This window comes from Cydia fagiglandana, chromosome 24, assembly GCF_963556715.1.
Source record: "Cydia fagiglandana chromosome 24, ilCydFagi1.1, whole genome shotgun sequence".
Lineage (NCBI taxonomy): Eukaryota > Metazoa > Arthropoda > Insecta > Lepidoptera > Tortricidae > Cydia > Cydia fagiglandana.
In genome coordinates, this window is record NC_085955.1 from 1,762,131 (window position 1) to 1,788,683 (window position 26,553).

Genomic DNA, 26,553 nt, shown 5'->3' on the forward strand with positions numbered 1-26,553 from the left:
GCTCTCTATCTGCCTTTCCACAAAAATGTTATTAATAATTATCACAATCAGCGGCGTAGCTAGGGGGGGGGGAGGGCAGCGGGGGCGGTCCGCCCCGAGTGTCACCCATTTAGGGGTGACACCCGACCGTGAACATCAGTAGTGCCATCTATAAAATTCGTAAAATCATGTAAAATTAATGCGATGGAGTAAATCCTGAGCTATTTAACATAAATTACAATTACTCTTTTTAAATATATTTTACAATTTTGATTGATATTTGGGGTGACACCCACAATTTCCGCACCGGGTGCCACCCATGCTAGCTACGCCACTGGGAGAAAGTAATCACCAACCATTTCTTTCTTGTGCCAGTCTTTTAATCTCATACGACTCATTATTTTTTATTCGGCTGAGATAAGTAATTCTAGGTCTCCCTTCCTCTCTTCTCTTTTCAATCCTGCCTTCCAGGGTGTTTAGGAAAAAGTTGTCATGGCGTATGGTTGTTATTAATAATACAGAACTCTAAAAAACATAAAATGTGCACAAAACGCGTGTATAAGCAATATAAAAGCTATCAGCCGCATTTAACTCTACAAACACAAAATGTACGTCCAACTTATCAGCTTACTATGCCTTTTTACCGACGTTCTTGCCTCAGCTAAGTCTTTTACCGCCCAGCATGTGTCAAAACCGACGTTCTGTCATGGAACTGTTTCAAATTTAGAAGGTCAGCATTTTGATTGGAGGGAATGTGGCGGGGTAAGTCCGGTCAAGGACCAAGGTCATTCCTGTTCTTCTTGCTGGGCTTTTAGTGCCATTGGTAAGTCCGTTTTTAATAAAGCATCATAAATAATACTTTGGACGCTTACGACTCTTTTTCCCCAGATACAATACAATGCAATACAAATGGGATCCTCTCTCATCGCATAATATTAATTGATTGTCATAATGTAATGTTACGCATAAATCTCTTCGCATATTTTTTCTCCAGCTGAAACAGAAAGTATTTTCTAAAATATTTTGCATAGGTTGTGTAGAATAGGGTAGGTTAGGTTAGGTTTGTGTTATAATTTTTCAGAAATGTTAATATTTCCAGCACAATACGAGTAACAATTATGCGAAGTGAGTTTTATGCGTAACATTATTATCATGCCGCGATCAGAAAGGGATTAGAAATAACAGATTTCCATACACTTACGTCAAAATCAATATGGATTGACAGCTATCTCAATCCCTTTCTAATCGCGATTCAGTAATACATTAGGACAATCAACTATTATGCGACCCAATATGGACCCAATAAAAATATACAAACCCTTTTTTGCGGACCCTGGCAAAGGCCGGGATAACGCTAGGTAGAAGAAAAAAAATACAAAATTGCTCACTAATACGAAAAAGAACATGGGGGCCGATTTTTTAATTTCGGCCGCTCGATTTCGTGTATTTCGTTCAATAATATCTCCAGTAGGTACCCGGTATTTAAATTCTACTAATATAATTGAAAACGAGTGGTTAATACCACTCGATACCCAATCTCTATCGCTCGTATTTCAAAAAAGGATTTCGCTGTTTTCCACCGATTTCCGAGTGAAGAAATCCAACGCTCGATATTCAAAAATCGGCCCCACAACCGGCGGTCTTATCGCTAAAGAGCGATCTCTTCCAGACAATCTAAAGCTTAACACACAACAATTTTCAGCTAACATCGAGAGTCAGTTTTGGATGAAGGGTTATCCTTTCATCCTTTCAGAGCAGTACCTATTAGATTGCAACACCATGGGCGCTGATTGCAATCACACGGTCAGCGTTGTCCACACATTTGCGTAAGTAATATTGCCACAGAATAAATAATAGTACTAGGTACAGAAGACTCACTCTCTAACAAAACGCGTCTGTTACGATCAGAACAGATATGGCTGCTATAGGCGGCGACAGCGCCACGCGCGGCTTATTGCGGCCACCAAAATTGGTGTGTTTGTCACCTGTTGCAAAGCGACGAAATCGCGGAGTGAGCCACGCCTGCGTAAGTATTGCTGTTCTCGGACTTATAGGTCAGTCAAATTAGATTTTTCCCAGGAATTAATTACCAACAAGCTAGAAATTATCTTAATAACTTCATTTGGTTCTAAATTAGTGTAATCCGAGTTTGCTCCATTCCAAGAGTTGTAAAATTTTTTTTGTTAAATTTTTTGCTTGTTTTTCAAAATCGGTACGTCCGACAGAAAATTTGCTCTACCTAATCGCTATAAAAAATGACATCTCAGGTAACGTATAAATAACTGCCGACTTTCCTTGGTTTAATTATACATAATATGCGTACGTCATGGCAGTGACGGATTTGCAGTTTTGCCGCCCTAGGCCCCAGGCCCTGTAGCCGCCCCTTTCTCAGCACCCAAACAGCAGCAGTATTGACCAACATTTTGACTTATTTCTTGTTATCATCAGATAATTTTTTGCCACAATTTGCCGCCCCTAACACCTTGCTGCCCGAGGCCCGGGCCTACTGAGCCTTAGGGCAAATCCGCACCTCGTCATGGATAGTCAAATAAAATGTTAAACCCCTTTAAAATTTATTCTTGTTCAGTCAGCAGCAGAAGTTGCTAAGCGGGCCAGGAGTTCAAAATGATCTTGGCGACTTTATTGTTAAGAGAATAAGAGCATGTCAAGGTAATTTTGAATACCTCACCCGCCTAGCAACTTTTGCTGCTGACTGTTCATATAATGAAATACAAGTATGTAAAAATATAATAAAAACTTTTCATTAATTAAATAATGTTTCCGGGCGCCCCAGATACCGCTGGAGTGACGAAGCCCAAAAAGACCTGTCCGCCCTCGGAATACCCAACTGGCGTGAGGTGGCGCAGAATAGGGCAGAATGGCGCTCTCTTGTGTCAGAGGCCAAGATCCTCTTTGGGTCACTGAGCCAGTGATGTATGTATAGCGCCCTCCAGACTATGCGCGTGAATCGCGGGCGAAGCCGCGAACGCGAGTGTGGAGTCTAGTTCGCTGATATGCGAAATCGACTCCAGACTCGCGTTCGCGGCTTCGCGCCGCGATTCGCGCACGAGTGTGGAGCGGGCTTATGATGTAAATAATGTTTCAGTGATATAATAGCGAATCTCGGAGGCGTGCCATTCGAATCACAATACCGGCCGTACAGTGAAAAAAAATTGCAATGCCCACAGCATAAGCCTCGTTTGGTGAACGTGGTTGGGCTGGAGCGAGTCAGGCCAGGAGACGAGGATGCAATGGCTAAAGCTTTGAGGAAACATGGCCCGCTTTCTGCTGGTAAGGCTTTGTATTGTGTACAGGGTCTGCACGGCGGATCCGAAATGTTCGGGAAGATCCGCGGCGGATCCGGATCCAGATCCGGATAATTTCATACATTTCGGATCCGGATTGCAAACCCTAATTGTGTATGTGATGTGAGCGCTGGTGGCCTAGCGGCAATAAGAGCGTGCGACTTTCAATCCGGAGGACGCGCGTTCAAACCCCGGCTCGTACCAATGAGTTTTTCGGAACTTATGTAGGAAATGTCATTTTTGATATTTACCAGTCGCTTTTCGGTGAAGGAAAACATCGTGAAGAAACCGGACTAATCCCAATAAGGCCTAGTTTACCCTCTAGCACAGAATAAGTAATAGTATTATCATACAGAACGGACACGCACCGCCCCGCCCCGACTCGGATTACCTCGCCCCGCGACTGAGTTCTGACGGACTCCTGACATACTCTCAGTTCGGCTAGCAACGCCGCGGCGCGATGACGCAACGTTCAAAATGCCGATGTATTTTGCGATGTATGGTTGTTTTTCAAATTCACGAAATAAAGAACATTTATTTTTATTATACATATATTAAAAAGTAGCGTTTTGTAATTATTTATATTTAGTCCACGCTAATTGTCTATCGACAATTCGACATGACATTTTTGGTAATTTATTGCCGCACCATACTTTACGTAATATTTTACGGCCTTTACGGGTTACGTGTGAGTTCGCATATACGTTCAAATAATATTGGCTGTGACCTGTGAATAGAACAGTTTATTATAGCAAGGATCTAGGAGAAAATACCATCTTGTCAATTATGTTTGTTTCTTTAATTTTAGGAATAAAAATGTTTGATATTTACGTTACGAGTACAACGATAACGCTCCGTGAACTCAAAAACATGTAAATAGTAGCCCTAAGCGACTTACTCACACAATGACGCGTGTACAGACGTGCCGTTCACACATATACACGCAAACGAGTTTTGATGTATGGCGTGTCCGCCCTGTGCCTCTAGGTTGGAAGGTCAGATCAGATGGCGTAAAAACTAGTGCCTACGCCTCGGGGATTAGTTGTCAAGCGGACCCCAGGCTCCCATGAGCCGTGGCAAAATGCCGGGATAACGAAAGGAAAATGATGATATATTGTGTATGATGGTCAAAAATCATGAGTTGGAGTACCCCAAAGAGTTCTGTCAACTCTGAGGATTTTTTCTTGTTACTTACAGGTATTAACGACAAAATGATGCTAAATCCTCGCCACGCTTTAGACATAGACGAGCCCACGGAGGATCAGTGCCCGCCGGAGGATCGGAACCACGCCGTACTCATAGTTGGATACAGCGTCGCTTATAGTAAGTTTAGACATAGACGATCCCACGGAGGATCAGTGCCTGCCGGAGGATCGGAACCACGCGGTACTCATAGTTGGCTACAGCGTCGCTTATAGTAAGTTTAGACATAGATGAGCCCACGGAGGATCAGTGCCCACCGGAGGATCGGAACCACGCCGTACTCATAGTTGGCTACAGCGTCGCTTATAGTAAGTTTAGACATAGATGAACCCACGGAGGATCAGTGCCCGCCGGAGGATCGGAACCACGCCGTACTCATAGTTGGATACAGCGTCGCTTATAGCAAGTTTAGACATAGATGAGCCCACGGAGGATCAGTGTCCGCCGGAGGATCGGAACCACGCCGTACTCATAGTTGGCTACAGCGTCGCTTATAGTAAGTTTAGACATAGACCATCCCACGGAGGATCAGTGCCCGTCGGAGGATCGGAACCACGCCGTACTCATAGTTGGCTACAGCGTCGCTTATAGTAAGTTTAGACATAGATGAGCCCACGGAGGATCAGTGCCCGCCGGAGGATCGGAACCACGCCGTACTCATAGTTGGCTACAGCGTCGCTTATAGTAAGTTTAGACATAGACGATCCCACGGAGGATCAGTGCCCGCCGGAGGATCGGAACCACGCCGTACTCATAGTTGGATACAGCGCCGCTTATAGTAAGTTTAGACATAGACGATCCCACGGAGGATCAGTGCCCGCCGGAGGATCGGAACCACGCCGTACTCATAGTTGGATACAGCGTCGCTTATAGTAAGTTTAGACATAGACGAACTCACGGAGGATCAGTGCCCGCCGGAGGATCGGAACCACGCCGTACTCATAGTTGGGTACAGCGTCGCTTATAGTAAGTTTTTAGGGTTCCGTACCCAAAGGGTAATGAAAAAGCGATCCGAGAGTTCCGTACTTTTAATACTTCATTTGTACAAATGTCAACTGTCTAGCTATCACAGTTCATGAGATACAGCCTGGTGACAGACAGACGCACGAGTGATCCTATAAGGGTTCCGTTTTATCCTTTTGAGGTACGGAACCCTAAAAAATAATATAAATCTATGAAACAGGCTCTGATGGACGAACGGTGCCATATTGGATCATCAAGAACTCTTGGGGGACGGACTGGCCGCAGGGGGACCAGGGGTACTACTACCTCCGCCGCGGGACCAACGCATGCGGCATCGCCATGGACGTGTCTTACGCTAAAGTTGCAATAGATATCTCTTAAGCCCTATTCAGACGATGCGAGAACTCGCATGCGAGATGCATTGCCGTTTTTGATCGGTCGGTTGAATTTGATGTAACCAACAGTCCGCAATGTAACTAAAATTGCATGCGAGTTCGCGCGCCGTCTAAATCAGCCCTTAGGCTAATGCAGTGGAATATAATTTTTTCTATTAGTTTAGGCTTTTAAATGAAAACCTTAAATTGTGCAAATAATTCTAGGTTTTATTTATATAAGATATTAAAATCGACACCAGCGTTGAGTACTTACGCATTGCACAGAGCTATTACCAGTGGCTCTGAGCTGTACTTAATTTCTTCCTCTATACTCTGTATAGTCTGTATCTTTAGGTATTTAAATAAAAGTAAAATGGCTCCTTAAGCCAGTTGAGGGTAGATGCCAACATTAGGTACATGATCAAATTATGTAGGTTAAAGTCGTTCAGTGACTGATTCAGACGGTTTTGTATTTGATTGGTTAACCAATAAATGTTATAACTACCCGAATATTTACAAATTGTTAGTTTATATTTATTTAAATGCCGAAAGATACAGACATATAAGTAGTTATATTTATTATAACTTTGATTTTACATCCTCATTAAAAAACTTAACAATTTGCGGCACAATGAACTCTGGATTAGTCAAATGCACGCTATGCCCGCCTGGCACGCTGACGAACACATAACGCTCATTGGTCAATTTCGCTAACATGTTGACATGACAGTCGTAGAAGGTGATTGGCGTTTTATCCTCTGTAGGCACGAGGCAAAGCGTGGGAGTGGGGGTGGATAGGATAGAGTATAATATGTCTTCTGCGATGGGCGGTACGTAGATCTTCTTTGCTTTCACGTCCCATGTGAACCTGGAATGTGAATTAAGGTTTTGTGAAAAAAAACTATTTTAGATGCAAGCTTGGCCCGGGCCTAGGGCGGCAAGACATTAGGGGCGGCAGTCTATACGATGGGTGTTGAGAAAGAGGCCGCTAGTAGTTACAACAAGGCATGCGTACCAACTATAGCCCAAGCCCTCTCGTGCATGAGAGGAGGTCTGTGCTCAGCAGTGGGACGTATATGTATGTATAGGCTGAAATGATGATGAATGATGATGCGTACCAACGGACTCACCACCAGGGACGCCGAAGATCGGGCAAAGTGGACACGAAGGAGTCGGAAGGCGGACCCCGGGTCCTCGCGCCCCGCGCGGGGTCACAGCCGGGATTGACGCCAGGATGATGATGGAGTAGTTACAACAAGGCCTGGGGGGGCCTATTAGGGCTGTCAACACTGCAAATCTCACCTGAACTCTCCGTCGACTGATTTAAGGCATCGAGACGCCAAGATAGTGGCGTCTGCCTCACTCACGTCTCGAGCCCTAGCAAGGGATTCCACTGCCTTCTTATATGTGTAGGTTAAGGGTGCTGGAGGCCTGTTAAGTAAAGGATGTATTAAGAAGCTTGATGTTAATTGAGAAATACTAAGAGTAACGGAAGCCTGATGTCTGCTAGCTGTTTTAAGGATGATAATGGCCGACTTCCGCCACGGCGACTGGTGTCAACTCCGTTGCTGTCGCTGGTGTACTCGCAAGTGGCTGATGTAACCGATCTTGTTAGTAAAAGTTCGCAGATGCTGCGAACCCATGATCAGCCGTCATAGAAAATAACTTGTTGGACGCGTCGGCCCGGTCTAGCGTGAGCCATCCTTTACTTAGGTGTCTAAAAGGAATCGGTTCAAGGGGTACATATGTGTTATTCAAAAAATCATAAAATAAGGGTATCGTCTTGGGTTGTCCCATTGGTTTTTCGTCAAGTTCTTAAATTAGTCCTATTCTGCTTTCGTTACCCGTTTTACATTCATCATAATCGTTGGTGGCTTTCAATGTAGAAAGCGTGGTTCTTCGGATAGGTACTACATACTGGAAATACCGACGGTATTAGTAGCTGGCGATGCTGATGTCGAACCAGTCCGTGGGCAGTCCGACCAGCCCGTGCAGCTGGATGCTGATCGCGCCAGCCAGCGGCACCAGCCTTCGTAATCGACCGGGGTATACTTTGTTGAGGACAATAGAGAGTAGGAGAGGGAAAAGGATTGGTCATCTTATACGACATGACGCTTTTATAAATAACATTATAGAAGGAAAGATTGCAGGCAAGAGAGGAAGAGGAAGGCCGAGGATAAGCTAAATAACACAAATAAAAGAAAAGGTAGCTGTAATGTCGTATAAGGAATTCAAGGAGGCGGCCCTGGATAGTCAAATGGAGAAAGCTACACCGACAAGAGTCTAACTCTTAAATTTACGACGACACTTTGTTAATAGGTACGGACTGGAAATAGCGATGGTAGTAGTTGGCGATGCTGATGTTGAACCAGTCCTTCGGCAGCTCGACCAGCTCGTGTAGCTGGATGCTGATCGCGCCAGCCAGCGACACCAGCCTTCGTATACAGCCAGGGTACACTTTGTTACTAGGTACGTACTGGAAATAGCGACGGTAGTAGCTGGCGATGCTGATGTCGAACCAGTCCTTCGGCAGTTCGACCAGCCCGTGTAGCTGGATGCTGATCGCACCAGCCAGTGACACCAGCCTTCGTATTCGACCGGGGTACACTGCGTTGTAATACGCGCCTGCAATGTTAGAAAGTAGTAAAGGTACACGTAATGATATTATAACTACTCCTGTTCGTTTTTTTAGCATTAGAAAGAACTCCACAGAAGCAAGCGTGCAGTTTTTATCAGGCTCGTTATTTGTTAGTAATTATTGAATTATATAATGTAGCATGGTCAATACATATAATTTACTTCTGCGAAGTTCTTTCTAATGCTAAAAAAACGGACTATAGAATACACACACAGACGCGGCGGGGACTTTATTTTATAAGGTGTAAGTGATTGAGTTGAAAAATACCGTGAAAGCCAATAAATAAATAAATATTATAGGAAATTTTTACACAAATTGCCCTAAGCCCCACGGTAAGCTCAAGAAGGCTTGTGTTGTGGGTACTCAGACAACGATATATATAATATATAAATACTTACATATGTATACATATAGAAAACAACCACGAGTCGGGAACAAATATCTGTATCATCATACAAATAAATGCCCTTACCAGGATTCGAACCCGGGACCATCGGCTTCATAGGCAGGGTCACTACCCTTTAGGCCAGACTAGTCGTCAAATAAACCAAGAAGTTCAGAATATTTTTTGTTTTAAATACTCACAAATGAGATACCCCATGGAGTGAGCGACACAAGAGACCGTGTCCCACTGTAGTTGGTCAACTATTTGACGTATAGCTTCCACCAAATGTAGGGGGGATATCGGTGGACCTGGCATCGTGTCCGAGTGTCCGTGGCCTGAGAAGAAAACGAAATAATTTGTGGGCTCTGTGAGCAAAAAAAACTAGCTTAACACTAAATGGGTCAAACAGAAAAATGTGTTACGTCTTTCCTGTAAACATACACAAGAGTTAAGGGCTATAAAGGTTAATTTTCTTATTTAACCCTTATCCACGTGTAAAGGTCCTTCTTTTATTTGGAGAACTATGATAAAATAAAAAAGAAAAAAAAAAAACGGGTAGGCAAACAAGTGACACGTATTTTGTAATTGAAAGCTAATTTTATTTCATTTTAATTATTTATTTCAATAATTTTCAAAAATTATTTTTTGTATGACTTAATATTTACCTCGGTGCCGCCTACAGCTGTTTTCAATACTTCTGCACACCAACAGTAAGAGTTAAAGCACAGTTCGAAAAAGTCACTAACTACACTTGCGATGGATCTTTTGTCACAACTTCAAAAAGGTATGGAGGAAATGAAGAACCTATTTTCTTCTCGCATGGCTTCCTTTGAGAACTCCGTGGCATCAGAGAGCACTCTGAAGCCAGAAATCCAAGATGACTATCAAACATTCAAACAGCTTATATGGAAGATGGTGGAGAGCCTCCAAAAGCAAATGGACCTTGTGTTGAAGACTCTGGAAGATCTGGAGACCCGGTCACGCTCAAACATCTTGCTGCTACATGGGGTTCCCGAAGAAGAGAGTGAGTTAGCATCTACAACAGTCCGGGATATCTGCCAGGGCAGGCTGCAACTGAGTAGTGTCTCGGAGTCCTCGTTTATCAGTTGCCATCGCCTTGGTAGACAAAAGGTGCCCTCTAAACCCAGGCCCATTCTTATAAAGTTCTCTTGTCCACGAACCCGAGATAGTGTATGGGCCTCGAAGAAGCGGCTAAAGGGATCTGGTATGACTCTCTCTGAATTTCTGACAAGCACCCGTCACAGTGTCTTTATGGAGGCGAGACAAGTATACGGCCTTAATGGATGCTGGACAAGCGAGGGTCGCATTGTGGTGGTGTGCCCAGATGGGTCGCGGCGAAAAGTAACCTCCCTGGCCGAGTTGCGGGCCCTGCCTGCGCCCACTATATCTAACACCGCCGCGCCGGCCCCTATTGCTGACGACTGCCCTATTACAGAAGCCCCCGCGTCTGAGAGATTGGAGCACACAGCGGCTGCTGGCGTCACCCCGTCGGCTTCGGGGCCAGCGCTGAAAGCGCGTCCCACCCGGGCCGCCAAAAAGGTTCCAGGTTCCAACTCTGATCGTCGTTGATTGCCGTATTTTTATCCCTAAGTCTAAATTTCTTTGTTCTGGAAGGCAGGTACTTCTGATAACGTATTTCTAATTTCTTATCTACCTTAAGTCTGTTTCTCATTTCTAATTAAAAATCGAAGGTAACTGCGCTCTGTTTTCTCTGGATAGTCGTACTGTCAATGTCACGTCACTTTTGACAGCTACGTTCCGTTTCACCTTTGCGAAAAGTGTATTTTTCTTTTGGGGAACTAGCCCTTATTTCAATTTTATTGTGACTGTACTTATAATGTGATTGTATTATAAATTACTGCCTTCCTGTTTTTACTGTTACTGTTTGTGTTGTTTTCATGTGTTTATGTTAATTCTTTATGCTTTTGTGCCAGCTGCCGGCGAGTGAGTGAGCAAAGTTTTAAGAGCTACATATAGTCATTTTATATAGGTATATTATTATTTTTCTATATTTATTTTATTTTTATATATATATAAATTACCGCATATTCTTCCTATAATGTCAAACGTTCTTAATGCCTCCTCAGGCAGTGAGTTTTTTTCACTATCCTCATCCAGCCTTTATGATTCATTTAGCGACGCTTCGGACATACCTGACTTACGCGAATGTCTCCACTCTACTTTCGATTCGGCAAAAAAGTGCTTCAATGTGGTTCATATTAACGCACAGAGTGTACCGGCCCACTTTTCTGATTTACTAGCCACTTTTGACTCTGATAACATCCACGCTATACTTATATCGGAATCCTGGCTGAAACCTTCGCTTCCCTCAACTCTACATATATCCTTTGTCTGGGTACCGATTAATTCGGAATGACAGATGTGGTTTTAGGGACGGCGGTAGCAGTATGGTCCGGGGTGGAGGAGTTGCCATCTACATAAAAAGTGACTTCCCCTGTCAAGTGGTTGCACAGTCTCCGGCGGCGAACTCAAATTCTCCAGAATTTCTCTTCCTTAACGTCACGTTACATCATAGCAACGTTTTGCTTGGAGTTTTTTACAGCCCTTCTTCTAACATCAACTACTTCGACTCCCTTGAAAATACTTTAGTCGATCTTTGTCCACAGTTCGCTCACAGTATCATTATGGGCGACTTCAACACCTGTCTTGTAAAGAAAGACGTCCGCTCTCGTAAACTCCTTACTTTGGCATCGTCCTTAAACCTTGAAGTTCTGCCACTTAGTCCCACACACTTTCCCCACAATGGACCTCCCTCTCTTTTAGACTTAATTTTAACTTCATCTCCCGACCTAGTTTCCAATCACGGCCAATTCAATGCAGCAGCTTTTTCTAACCACGATCTCATATACGCCTCCTTTAATATTCGCCCCCCCAAAAGGCGCCATAGGGTAGTGATGCGTCGCAACCTCCATGACATTGACCTGGAAGCCCTTCTTGGCGATTTACGCAGTGTGAGTTGGGCATCTGTGGAGGAGTCTACCGACGTGGAGTTTAAATTAGGAACTTTCAATGATGTTTTGCTCGCGACTTTCGATAGACACGCCCCTTTAAGACCAACACGAGTTAAACATTTTCCTGCGCCTTGGCTGACTACGGACATTAAATTACTTATGGCCAAACGGAATCGTGCTCGAGTCAAACTTCGCAAGGACCCGTCAGAAAATAACTTACAGGCTTACACATCTCTGCGGAACCGTTGCAATAGAGCGTGTAGAACGGCACGGCGGCAGTATATACATCAGTCCATCGATGATTGCCCCCCAACAAAACTGTGGAAGTTTTTAAAATCACTGGGGGTGGGCAAATGTCAACAGAATTGTACGGGTGTTCTGGATGTAGATGCCATCAACCGCCACTTTAGCGTTTCTCCTGTGGAGCTCGATTCCTCTGTAAAGCAACGAACTCTATCCCTGCTTGATAATACGCCACGCCCCGATACACAGTTGTTCCAGTTCGACAAAATTTCACCGCAGGAGGTTCTTACTATCCTTAAAAAAATTAAAACGAAGGCCGTTGGTCAGGACAACATCAGCTTGGACATGGTTTTGCTCGTGGCGGAAGATATTGCTCCCATTTTAGCTCATATAATTAATTTTTCCTTCTCCTCTGGCACTTTTCCCACCACGTGGAAACTTGCTCAGGTTATCCCACTTCCTAAAGTCCCTAGTCCCACGTCATTCTCCCAGTATCGTCCTATTTCTATTCTCCCGATCCTTTCAAAAGTCATTGAGCACTTTGCGAATGAGCGCCTGTCCTCTTATCTCAATCGTTACAGCCTCTTCAACACACTTCAATCCGGCTTCCGCCCGGGACATAGTACTGTCTCTGCCTTGGTGAAAGTGACCGACGACATTCGTTTGAATATCGAGAACCGCCTGTTGACGGTGTTAGTCCTGTTGGATTTTAGCAGCGCTTTTAACACAGTTGACTTTGATATTATGTTAGCTCTGTTGCGTAATCTAAACATGTCCCCGTTGGCACTGGCCTGGTTCCGAGACTATCTCTTTGGGAGGCGCCAGCGAGTCAAGGTTGATGACAGTACTTCTGACTGGAGCGAAATTACGGCTGGTGTTCCTCAAGGTGGTGTGCTGTCCCCACTGCTATTCTCAATTTTCATTGATGGTATCACGAAATCTCTGACTTCGTCATATCATTTATATGCAGACGACTTGCAGATATACGCAGCGGCTAGCGTTGATGATGTCGAGTCGTTGATAAGCCAAATAAATCACGATTTGACTTCTATTCGTGACTGGGCGGAGTCGTTTGGTCTAAAGGTAAATGCTAAGAAGTCGCAGGCAATTATGGTTGGTGGCGCTTATTTCATCTCCAAGTTGGCTGGTCAGATAATACCCAATATTTTCTTTGATGGAACTCACATTCCCCTCTCCTCTACTGTCAAGAATTTGGGCATTATCATGGACCAGACTCTTTCCTGGTCAGCTCACGTTACCGAGGTCAGCAAAAGACTTTTCGCTTCACTGCACTCCCTGCGGCGCCTACAAAATTTTCTCCCACTTCGTACGAAGGTCGTCCTTGCCCGCTCTCTCTTGCTTCCTCTTCTGGACTATGGGGACATCGCGACCCTGAACCTTAATGAGGAACTCCTTAATAAGATGGAGCGCCTGCAGAACGTCTGCATAAGATTTATATTTGGCCTGCGAAAATTTGACCATGTTTCATCGTTCCGTTCTCAGCTTGAGTGGTTACCTATCCGCCGCCGTAGAGACTTGCACATCTTATCTCTACTTTATAAGGTGCTGTTCTGCCCCTCTTCTCCAACTTACCTTGCAGAGCGGTTTAGGTTTTTGGCGGATGGTAGTGACCACCGGCTGCGATCTAGTGCGGATCTATCGCTCCCCATATCCATTCCTCCCCACAAACACCGGTCTTACAATAAGTCATTCACGATACACTCTGTGAAGCTATGGAACGCGTTGCCATCCCCGTTAAGGCAGTGTCAGTCTGTAGCGTCGCTGAAGGCAAAATTAATGAGGTTATGGCAATAACACAAAATGTCAACTGAAGGACACGTAGGTAGGATTGTGCGGTTATATATATTTATATATTTGTATGTATTTATATATATGTATGTATATATTTATTTATTTAGAAGTAATTAGTAATATTGTTATGGACATGTAATTGTTTCGTATATCTATATATGTATATGCCTTTGCACCTAATGCATCACATTGTATTAAGTTATGTTCCTAGGGTTAGCTACTTCTTTTAAGTCTCGCCGTCATGTACATTTTATCTTAGTTTGACTACCATTTCATATGTATCTCTCAGTTACTTAAAGGTTAGCTGGAAGAGATCCCTTAACGGGATAAGTTCGCCTTTGTACACATTTATTGTATTCTCTCTGTGTTATGTACTTGTTTTGTGCAATAAAGTGTTTACTACTACTACTACTACTACTACTAAAATCATTACTTACATGCCCACATTCCCACAAGCTGTTAACTATTGCCCATAAGGAGAGAAAACTAGTGTGTTCGCGCGAACTGTACATTTTTCTCTCCTGTGGAATAAAAGGAGGACCTTTGCCACGTGGATAAGGGTTAAATAAGAAAATTAACCTTTATAGCCCTTAACTCTTGTTTATGTCTACAGGAAAGACGTAACACAGTTTTCTGTTTGATCCAAATGTACCTATGGCTGAAGAATTTCCAAAAAAATGATTTGATTAAAAAAACCTATTTATTCTTCGAACCAGGCCGCGTAGCCAAGATGCCAATCGCTTACGCTCCGTAGCGATCGAAACGCAACTGTCACTGTCGCGCTAATATGGAAGAGTGATAGAGAGACATAATGCTTTTCGATGTCGAAGCGATAGCGATTGTAAGCTTGGCTAGGCCGGCAGGGCCCGTAGCCAAATTACATTCGCTCCGTATCGATTCGATCTCTACGTTCGCGAGCGACTGGTCGATAATGTTTATAATAACCTAGCCAAGAGGCAATCTTTTTAGTTATCGCATATTCGACGGGCCAAGTCGATAAAAATTAATTTTAGTCTGTGGTTCTCGTTCAAAACCGTCAAGAAACGTCATCTGTCAGCTGTCAAGAGTGTCAAGTGAACAGCGAATCTAATTTTGGAGAAAATAATTGTTTTATCGGTAAGCAAATGAAATATTTTGGCATTTGTTTAACTTAGTTAATTACAATTTCGTGATAAAATAACTCTATATAGTGTAATATTTGAAGAGTGCGTTGTTAATTGCATATAATTTTGACCTAAGTTTAACAATTTCAGACAGCCGTCGTCACCGCAGCCCCAATCAAGGCGGCGGCGCAGCCAGAGCGGGCAAGAGCGGGCTCCGCGGGCTCTTCTTCCACGCTGAGAAGTCCTCGCCAAGTTGGCACGAACAGTCAAAGCTGCCGCTGCAATGACGCCTTCATGGCAGTTACCAGTGCTAAGGACGTGCACTGCTGGCTTACTTGACCAGAAGAGACAATACTTTAAGTGTTAGTAATGATTCAAACCGTGAAGTGAGATTGTGAACAGGTTTGCCCGAATCAGTGTAACCTCAGTGAACTCATTTACTTCATAGACTTCAAACATTTTCGAAATTAACAAAAGTCAAGCGAACATTGAATACATAGATGTTATGCATTAGATAAGATAAAAGCTGCCTGTGAAACCAAAACTAATAAATCATATTATTACTTAATATTATTTTTTAATTACCTACCATCTTTGCTTTGAATGGAAATTTGGGAAGGAAATCTCACCCGCTAAGCTACTGGCTATTCATATTTAACCTTTTGTATGCTCCTGTCAACAATTTGTAATTTATATATCAATCATAATTAAATAAAATAAAATAAATAAATAAATATTGGGGACATCTTACACAGATCAACCTAGCCCCAAACTAAGCAAAGCTTGTACTATGGGTGCTAGGCAACGACACATACTTATATAGATAAATACATACTTATATACATAGAAAACACCCATGACTCAGGAACAAATATTAGTGTTCACCACACAAATAAATGCCCTTACTGGGATTCGAACCCAGGACCATCGGCTTAGCAAGCAGGGTCACTACCCACTAGGTCAGACCGGTCGTCAAAATTAATGCATTTTTTAAAGTTGAATATAGGTAAGTACATGGGAGCAGATCTGCTCCTAAGCATACCAAAGGTTAAGGTGGTAACCACCATAAATAAATGAAACAATGATTGGGTTAAAAAGTTAATTTATTTTATTGGAAATCTATTAATGAAAGATACAGCAGGTATTTTTTGCCGGCAGCATGAAATCAGTAGCCAAGCATTCTTTTCTTGTTTGTACATATATTATGTAGTGTTTTAAAATAGTAAAACAACACTCAATATATTTTTGTGGTTGTACATGTGTCATAGTTTCTTCCCTTGACCCTGGCTTTGGAGCACCATAAATATGTCAAGGCTGCAATGAATATCCAAGTCACCTGAAACAAAATGAATGCTTAGTTTTTCAAAAAACTCTGTAACATTTGGTTATAATATTTATCTATTCTCTACCAGTCATATGACAAAAAAAACTAAATGTTTTGTGTAAGTACATATATTTTTATATAGTGTGTAGGTACAGTCTGCTGCACAGAAAAGGTACCACCGCTACATAGAAGTTTGTATGCAGGAGTGGTACCATTTCTCTGCAGCTGACTGTACCTGCGCCTGCCAAAAGAAGTCATATACAATATGTTTCATAATATGAAAAAGTTTCATTAATATGGTTGATAATTTATATGCATAACAAACAGCCGGTCTGGCCTAGTGGGTAGTGACTAGTGACCCTGCCGGTTAATCTGATATTAATCCTGAGTTTGAATCCCCGGTAAGGAAATTTGTTTGTGTAATGAGCACAGATATTTTGTACCTGAGTCATGGGTGTTGTCTATGTATTTAAGTATAGTTTGTCAAAGGACTGTCTCATTTCAAACAAAGACAGAGAGAATCATACTAGCTTTGTCATATACTAGTACTAGCACCCAAAAGTATGAGTATAGTTTTCCTGGTTCTTACTGAGTGACAAATTGGTTTGACCATCTATATATAGTTATCTAAGTACCCTAAGTACCCACAACACAAGTCTTCTTGAGCTTACTGTACAGTTCGACAAGAAATTGTAGAAATCAAAAAGTAGCAACACTGTAGTCTCGTCTCTTTCAAATCAATTTAAGAAAATGGGATGACACTACAATATTGCTAGTCGTTAGTGACCTTGCCTATGAAGGTTATGGTTTTGTTTCCCGGGAAGGGCATTTATTTGTGTGAAGAACATTTGTTCCCGAGTCTTTATCTATAATTGTAAAGCCTTTACCTATATACCTTTGCCTTTACACATTCAATTCACTTTCCTATTGAGAAACAAGTGCTTGCCTGTGTGCATATGGGTACCAAATTTAATCTACACCGTTCATCGGTTTATATTTGAAGACGTAACAGGAACACATAAGAAGTTATTTTAGCATCAATTACATATTTTATATACTTATTAGGTATGTGGGGATAAGTTATTGGCTCACTCTTACCTTTGTAGGGACGTTGTTTCGTGTTGCATTTGTGGGTGCATAATCCATTTTTCCATGACACTGTCAATATAGATAGGTAGATATTCAGCGCCTCGGTCACATTGGATCCTTTGGGTGAAATGCTGCGTACGGCCCACTATCCTTTGATCTGACCCCGTAGCATAAAGCCACCAGCCACCAGCTAAGGGCAGTCCTTTCCTAAGCAGTTTCAATAGGCGATTTTTCAGACGGCGCCTGCGTCTAAGCGAGACTTCCGCGTTGTTCGCCGCCCACAATAATGTTAAAGTATGCTTTTTACTACAAATTCTAATTTACAAACACTATTATACGGCATTTTCTTGTGCTTCGATAAGTTATCTGCAAGGGGATAGCTCTCGCTACTTATCGACACCTAGGAGGCGATAACGATTCGATTTCGCATGTCAAAAGTGTCACTCGGCTAGGCAATGTATGACAGATATCGAATTCCAGTAACGAAAGTTTTGCGTTTCGTTACAACATTGCAACTTGGCTAACATTTTTGTATTCGTTAATATTTTTCGACAAACTCATCTACGGTACCTGTCATTCCCATACATTTTTTATCGATTCGTTAGCGATATCTTTTTTCGAAATGCGTTTTGGCTAGGCCCCCAGCTCACAAAAAGTCAAGAGAATAGGTTGAGAATTGCGACCTGTAGAGGAGAACATTCGGATATGATATACGAAAGCATTTGTGACGTTATCTATGAAATGGGACCTTACTGTCGATGGCGCTTACGCCATTATTAACGATGCTCCGATATAAATACAATGCCGCGCGACGCTGTGCGGCGTATGCGCCATCGACAATAAGGTCCCTTTTCATAGATAATGCCCCATTTTTGCCGGAGACATTCGCTGACGCTCGGTCAATCTCGTACGGTTGGTAAGGTTACCACAATGGTAAAGACACGGTTACCACAAGTCCTTGTGGTAATTTTCTAGTAAAAGGTTGCTGAGGTCTAGACCTGAAACTGGTTACTATATTAGGTACATGCTTGCGAAAAAGCTTCATACAGCCAAGCCTACCAGTCTGTAGGTTACCAAGTTACCCTACTAAAAATTTACCAACCCCCTCAGTTAAACAGTAGATTTAGGGGAGACCGAGGTGAGTTGTGACAGAGGAGAGTAACTCTCAACGACGATGTCACAACTGTTGTGACATCGTCGATTTTTTGGAATCTAGAAACTAGGTCGCAACAGTGTGCGTTTGTTAGCTCGTAACTTGAATTAACAAACGCGCGCTATTGCGACCTAGTTTCTAGTTTATTCCAAAAAATCGACGATGTCTCATCTCTCCTCTGTCACAACTCACCTCGGTCTCCCCTATAGAAATAATGAAACAGAAGCGTGATAGAACGGTCGTATTGAAACTGTAGCAAAGATAATTTAGTATAGAGGCGTAGTGTAAAACTAAATTTTGTAGTCACAGTAAATACAGCATTGAACTTTTAGAACGTCATTTGACTTTGATCCTTATTCTTTCACTGATAAATGTTAAATTTATTAAATATCAAAATGTGTCGTCATCTACACGAGTATAGGCCAAATGTTCTTAGCCTGAAAGATGGCAGTAAATTTACTGTCACCACAAAATTTACTTTGACTCTATTGTAGTGAGAGTAGTTAGCTAGATGTGCCCCAAACGCGTTAGTTCCACGTAGCATTATTCCCAATCGCATTTTTCCCCACTCGCGTTAGTTCCGCGTAGCATTATTCCCAATCGCATTTTCCCCCACTCGTGTTAGTTCCGGGTAGCATTATTCCCGGTCGCATTTTTCCCCACTTTTCATGGACGTCACACTAAATTAATAGGTTATGTAGATTAGGTTCGTTAGGTAGCTTCAGATGCTCGAAGGGCAAACCGCCCAGAAATAGGAGCCCCGCGAAGCGGGGCTCCGTCTAGCTAAGTTGTGAACTAAATAACGAACGTTTATTATATAGGCTAGGTCGTCAAATATGCAGTACCAGGCAAGTCAAATGTGACGTAGTGGAAAGTAGCAGGCATGACGTCGACCAGGGGAATGAAGGTGGCGGCTGTGTCCATGAATCCGTGCACCAGCAGCGTTGGAGGTAGCGAAGGATCTCCCCAGGACAACACTGGAAGCAACTAGTTGATTACAGTTAGACCAAGATAGCTGCAGCGATTTTGATAGCACATACTGTGCAAGTGTTTTAAACGACAAACTTCTATGATATTATGACGTATATATTATAACACTTACAGTCTGCGCTATCGAAATCGCTGCAGTTATTTTGGTTGAACTCTAACATGCGATGCATTCAATAACTTTTTCCGTAAACAGTTTATTATTAATAAAAATTACAATATCTGAAAGTTTATTAGTAATAACAATATCTGAAAGAGTGATTTATTTGGTAAAACTAAAAAAGGATACACATTAAATCACAATAAGTATCTGAAAAAAAAAAACTTACTTGCTAACTTTCCCCAAGGCACTTTCAAAAACCACTCTTTCATCGGATTTTCCGGCATTTTAAATTAATTGTATGCAATTAAAACTTGTCTAAAACAAACATTATGTGTCTAGACGTGACGAATTCATTTGACATTTCCCAATATTTATCAATTCTTTATCGAGTTTATCACTGCAAGGCAACAATCACGTATGTGATGATAACAAATAAAAATCCAACACAAGACGACGACAATGGAGCCACGTCGTTGTGTCGCCTAAATAGTGTTTAGTTAAATAACTAAACATAAAATAAAAATGAATATATATGTTAGTATCTTGGGGACCTTGCCACAGGGGCCTTTTTTAGATTTAGTTTAGATTAGTTTTATTTTATTTTAGAATAGTTTGTATTTTAAATAGTTTAAGTTTAATTTTAAGTTATTTTTATTTATTGTTTTTTGACTTGTTTTTGAATTATTTTATAATATATGTTAGTATGTAGGTAAATAACAAGCCCTGGAAGCTCCGGCCCGGTCTAACGTAAGTTATCCTTTATCCTTAACTGTCAACGCTTGGAAACTAATGAAAATAAATAATTAAAAGATGACTAATTAATATAGCACGCGGGATATGCACTAGTCGGCTACTAAAACGGTCCTAACGTACGATCAATGCTAATGTGTTACAGATATGGCTATAATTATGCATACTAGACTATTAAAAATAAAGGAAAAAATCCAGGATTTTCCAGTTTCGGAAAATCATATGTATCATATTTGATACAATGCCAATAACTCGACAAAATAGTTATAATTATTACGTCTGGTCATCATCACATTCATCACGTAATATTCAGAGTAGATTTATTTAAAAGTAGTTCATCTTCAAAATCAGGCATTAACTTGGACAGAGGTAGGGGTAGGTCTTAGGTATATTATACCTAATAATAATTATTAGGTATCTTCACTTTCAATTATGCATTGTTAGGGTTCCGTACCCAAAGGGTAAAACGGGACCCTATTACTAAGACTTCGCTGTCCGTCCGTCCGTCCGTCCGTCCGTCTGTCACCAGGCTGTATCTCACGAACCGTGATAGCTAGACAGTTGAAATTTTCACAGATGATGTATTTCTGTTGCCGCTAATATAACAACAAATACTAAAAACAGAATAAAATAAAGATTTAAATGGGGCTTCCATGCAACAAACGTGATTTTTGACCAAAGTTAAGCAACGTCGGGAGTGGTCAGTACTTGGATGGGTGACCGTTTTTTTTTTTTGCTTTTTTTGCATTATGGTACGGAACCCTTCGTGCGTGAGTCCGACTCGCACTTGCCCGGTTTTTTTTATTTTATAACAAGGTATATTTGAATTTTGCAAAATTGTACTTGTAACTCAATGTTCATACCAAAATATATCCTTCGATAAAAAAGTAAAAAAATACTTAGTATAAAATATATCCTAGCGATAGCAGAGGACGCTGGTTCGATCCCAGCCTGGTGTAATCGAGGGCTTTGGTCACTTTTTCTTAATAGGTACGTAATGACATTTATTTCAATTTAAAATATATCCTATTTTTGTTATATGTAGATGTAGTTAAATGTATAAAATTAGGTACTTTACTTTTGATTCAGATAAGAATGTTTTGTAGTTCGCACTGCCTTAAAGGGGCCCACTGATTAACAGTCCGCCGGACGGTAACGGCCTGTTAGTTGTTCGGAACTGTCAAAATTTTGTTCTAACTGACAGGCCGATACCGTCCGGCGGACTGTTAATCAGTAGGCCCCTTTAGAAGTACCTACTGTTATGCTGTGTAACTAATTTGTACTTATAAAAAGAAACTAGTATTTAATATAATAATAATAATTCTGTTCTACATGACATTAAAGCTCTCCAAGGGGCCTCTACGTGTTGGATCTATATCCCTACGCAAGCCTATCAAGAGACCGGGATCTATAGGCCCGTGAAACCCAAAATGGAGTAGGTACAAATAATAATTCAGCCTGGGCACAGGCCTCTCATGCGCGAGAAGGCTTGGCCTAAGTCCCCACGCTAGCCTAATGCGGATTGGGGACATCAACTTTGAATTTCTTCGCAGATGTATGCAGGTTTCCTCACGATGTTTACAGACACAAAATGTATTATCCGTTCCCACCTGTCATTCCGTACGGCAACCGAATGATAATTCCGAGTGTGCCGCCTGGCTTAAAGTCGACCACTGACTAACAGTCCGCCGGACGATATCGGCCGGTCAGTTGTTCGGAACTGTCAAAATTTTGTTCTAACTGACAGGCCGTTACCGTCCGGCCGCCTGTTCGTCAGTGGTCGGCTGTATACTTGCGATTTTTTTTAGGAAATAAATGTAATTCGCACAGGGGGCCGATTTTTGAATTTCGACCGCTCGATTTTGTGTATTTCGTTCAATAATATATCCAGTACCCGGCATGTAAATTCTACTAATAGAATTGAAAACTAGTGGTTAATACCACTCGATTCCCAATTTTTTTGCTCGTATTTCAAAAATTAGCATTTCGCTGTTTTCCACCGATTTTATAGTGACGAAATCGAACGCTCAAAATACAAATCGGCCCCCAGGGTCGAGCAGTCACTGTGTTCGAGATTTGGACGTCAAACCAGGCGTGGCTCACTTCGCGATTTCGTCGCTTTGCTAGAGGTAGCTAAAAGTACATCCGTTCGACCCCAATTTTGGGGTTTGCCATAAGCCGCGCGTGACGCTGTCGCCACCTAGCGGCCATATCTGTGCTGGGGGCCGATTTTTGAAATTCGACCACTCGATTTCGTGTATTTCGTTAAATGATATCTCCACTACTAGGCATTTAAATTCTACTAATAAAACTGAAATCGAGTGGTCAATACCACTAGATTCCAAATATCGATCGCTCGTATTTCAGAAATTGGCATTTCGCCGTTTTCCACTGATTTTCGAGTGCCGCAATCGAGCGATTGAATTTCAAAAATCGGCCCCGTGACAGGCGCGTTTTGTTAGAGAGTGAGTCTTCTGTACCTAGTACTATTATTTATTATGTGGTCAAACATTACGTTACTAAATGAACGGTGATTACCTACTGTCATTGTACTTATACTGTGTCATAGATTGTTTATTTACAGGTACGAGTAAGTCCATATTATACTTTATACTAGAGATGCACCGGATATTCGGTTACTATCCGGTATCCGGCCTATCCAGCCATGATTTTAATATCCGGCCGGGTATTCGGCCTATCCAGCCATGATTTTAATATTCGGCCGGGTATTCGGCCTATCCAGCCATGTTTTTAATATCCGGCCGGATACCGGATAGTAACATTGCTTTCGGAGTAAACTAATTGGATTTAAGAAACAGTTTTGATCATAATCGTATTTGTTTATTATTTTAAAACAATTTAAACATTCCACTGATTTGCACGCGCACTCATTTCGAACCTAGAAATGAGTCCGCGCGAACATTCACTAGGAAACAGGTCAAGCCTGCAGAATGCGCACCTGAAAAACCGAAATGTAGGTATAGTTCCGCTGGCCGAATATTCTGCAGGCGGATACCGGATATCCGGCCAAACGTCAGGCCGAATATCCGGTATCCGGCCAAACAACTATCCGTTGCATCTCTACTTTATACATAAGTACATAACATTGGTTATTACTAATACACTGCCGTATTCGAACTTCAAGATATACACAAGAGACGACACGTACTAGATCTATTCTAGATACGTTATAGTTATCAACTAGTTCACTTTTGCAACGCAATTCGGGCAACCAATGTCACTTTTACGTTAGATAGCGTAAGATATCTATTAGATGTGAATTGGATATCTAACTCATAGCCCGAGCAAATCGTTCAAGAGTATCTCCAGAATCGCGCAAATTCAAATTTGACAGGTTAGATCTTAAACATATCGTTATCGTATCTTGGTGATGTCTAAAAGATATCCAGTATTTTGCTCAACGCATAAGTATTGCCATACAACGTGGCAATGCGGCCAGCCTTCTGGGCACACTGCCCATCGGCAGTGACTTGGGGGACGTTTTTTATTTATAGGCTTTTTATTTGAAGTTTATTTAGTTTAGAGATAGTTTGTATTATTATTTGTAAGCTTATTTAATGTTTTATATTTACTTAATAGTGATAAATAAATATTAATCTTGTACAGTCACCTGCAATAATATTATGTTACACAAAGATATCTAATAGATGTCTATTTCAAAATCCGAATCGGGCCCACAATCTGTTGATGTTATGAACGTTAGTAGAATCATCAACAAATAGATCTTAGTAACACATCGTAACTGCTCTGAAGTAGTCGTGTAGAAAAGTAACTGATATAATATGAAAATTCATCAGAATTATTTTAAGAGCCCTTCAACGTGCACACTAGCGCCACAGCTAAAAAATCGAGATTATTTAAATTTAACGAAAGATGTTGAAAAAAGGGGGCCGCTACGGACTGTATTGTGTATTTAAGTACCTTTTGAATACATCAAACTAGTTTTTATGTTGCTGGTTTCGTCGATCTAGGAACTCAAAAGAAAAACGGCCGTTTTAACTTTGGACGCATAGATTGCCGAATCCAGCAACATAAAAACTAGTTTGATGTATTCAAAAGGTACTTAAATACACAATACAGTCCGTAGCGGCCCCCTTTTTTCAATATCTTTCGTTAAATTTAAATAATCTCGATTATTTAGCTGTGGCGCTAGTGTGCACGTTGAAGGGCTCTTAAAAGTTAATATTTTTTTTTATGGAAAGGTGTATCTGTAGTGATACTTATTAGGATGGTGTTATGTTAAAAAAATAATAATGTTAAAGATCTATTTCTTTTTAGTTGCGTTAGGTGAGTAAATAACTAGAGTTTAAGTTTTTTTTGTTGTTACATAATCAATTAAAGTTTAAATGGTAAATTACCATTTTCGTTCTTTCGAAAAATCATCATCTTTTGGATTATTTCTGAATAAGACATAAGACATCATTAGTTCGTATTAAAACTTATAGTGGAAATCCGTGGTCTCTGCCTACCCCTCCGGGAAATGGGCTTGATTATATGTATGTATGTATGTAAAACTTATTGTCAAATACTAAATTTAATAGTCAGTTTACTCATTCCTATAAAAATTATACTACATTATGTATTTTAAATTACAATATTGTCTCTACGTTTTTATATTGACTGTCATTCGCTTTTCCCGTGGCTCGTTCAAATACAATCAAATGTTATTTAAATTTTCTGCGTGAACTATCGAAGCAATATTATTTGTACCTCCATTTTGGATTTCACGGGCCTTTAAATCCCGGTCCTTTGATAGGCTTGCGTGGGGATATAGATCCAACACGTAGAGGTCCTTTGGAGAGCTTTAATGTCATGTGGAACGCCTGCTGGAACCCGTTCACTGGCACAACAATAAACACCCATGAACCGGTCTCAGCAGGCATTGTATAAAAAGTGAATAATACGAGTATACCGGCCTATGGATTGAAATTTGGGTGGACAATGATACTGGGCTATTGTAAAGAGTTCGGACACCAGCCATAACAATGCTAGCAAGCAATATTATTATTATAATGCATTGTTTAATGTTTCAGAACTTCACAATCACTGTTATGGAAACTTCGCAGTCTTGACACAATACGACAGTGTTAACTCCAGCCGAATACAAAGTGTGAGTTTGAATCAAATAAGCAGTCAAAATTTACAAATTAAACATAAATTTAAAACAAAACTTAAACCAAGAATAATAAAAAAATTAGAACATTCTATAGAAACAAATGAAAGTCCGAACGGTACTCAACTACGGACAAGAGATGGTCAACACTTTCTTAACCAGGTATTGATAGGCTATCAAATTAATAATTTTCAACAGCTTAAAGAAACTATTCAAGGTTCTGTGCAAACTAGAAACCAAAATGCGAACGAAACCACTGGACTGAAGAATATTGTACGCATTAGAAGAAATAAACATTGGAGGCCAAAACGCATTTTGCTTAACACCAGAACCTATCGAAAAGAACAAGATATGAAGTCATTTAAAATTGGTTGGTTCAAGAGCTACGAAAATATTCAAAACCACGTTGTTTCCGGTTGTTGTACGGTGACGTCCAACACAATATCAATTCGCAATTCTAGTACAAAACCTGTTCATAATTTCAAAGCGCCTGACTATTTACCACCAACAGATAAAACGACATCAAAAGCTCCTAAATATTTACCACCAAAAGATAAAAAGACATCAAAAGCTCCTAAATATTTACCACCAAAAGATAAAACCACATCAAATGCTCCTGAATATTTACCACCAAAAGATAAAACAACATCAAAAGCTCCTGAATATTTACCACCAATAGATAAAACGACATCAAATGCTCCTGAATATTTACCATTAAAAGATAAAACAAAATCAAAAGCTCCTGAATATTTACCACCAATAGACAAAACAACATCAAAAGCTCCTGAAAATTTACCACCAAATACTGAAATGAAAGTTCCAAATGTGAAATCAAGTACTGTTACACCTCCTGATGAGCGAGGAGATATACCTGATGAAGATATTACTACAATTACACCAGTGATAGTTAAGCTTGTTCCCCCTTATGACGCGATAGAGCGTCCTGACACACCCGTACTATCAGTTTCATCTTCAAGTGTTACTATACCAAAAACAGACACTTCTGAGAGTAGTA

At 41.2% G+C, this 26,553-nt stretch overlaps 2 protein-coding genes and 1 long non-coding RNA gene across 3 annotated transcripts; 2 read left to right on the plus strand and 1 right to left on the minus strand.

The window, feature by feature from the left end:
• Positions 1-585: 585 nt before the first annotated feature.
• On the plus strand, positions 586-6,043 carry LOC134676579 (putative cysteine proteinase CG12163). Its single transcript, XM_063534970.1, has 5 exons — positions 586-802; positions 1,682-1,805; positions 3,086-3,270; positions 4,482-4,607; positions 5,671-6,043. Exons 1-5 carry the CDS (start codon positions 586-588, stop codon positions 5,829-5,831), a joined length of 813 nt encoding a protein of 270 aa, XP_063391040.1. The 3' UTR covers positions 5,832-6,043.
• LOC134676580 (serine hydrolase-like protein) lies at positions 6,032-19,938 on the minus strand. The gene is made up of 8 exons (XM_063534971.1): positions 19,881-19,938; positions 19,410-19,541; positions 13,415-13,525; positions 10,241-10,423; positions 9,048-9,182; positions 8,302-8,449; positions 7,127-7,255; positions 6,032-6,692 (listed from the first exon to the last, which is right to left on the minus strand). Exons 1-8 carry the CDS (start codon positions 19,936-19,938, stop codon positions 6,404-6,406), a joined length of 1,185 nt encoding a protein of 394 aa, XP_063391041.1. The 3' UTR covers positions 6,032-6,403.
• On the plus strand, positions 14,806-15,566 carry LOC134676334 (uncharacterized). The gene is made up of 2 exons (XR_010099909.1): positions 14,806-15,011; positions 15,149-15,566. It is a non-coding gene; the product is annotated as an uncharacterized LOC134676334 (long non-coding RNA).
• Positions 19,939-26,553: the final 6,615 nt, after the last annotated feature.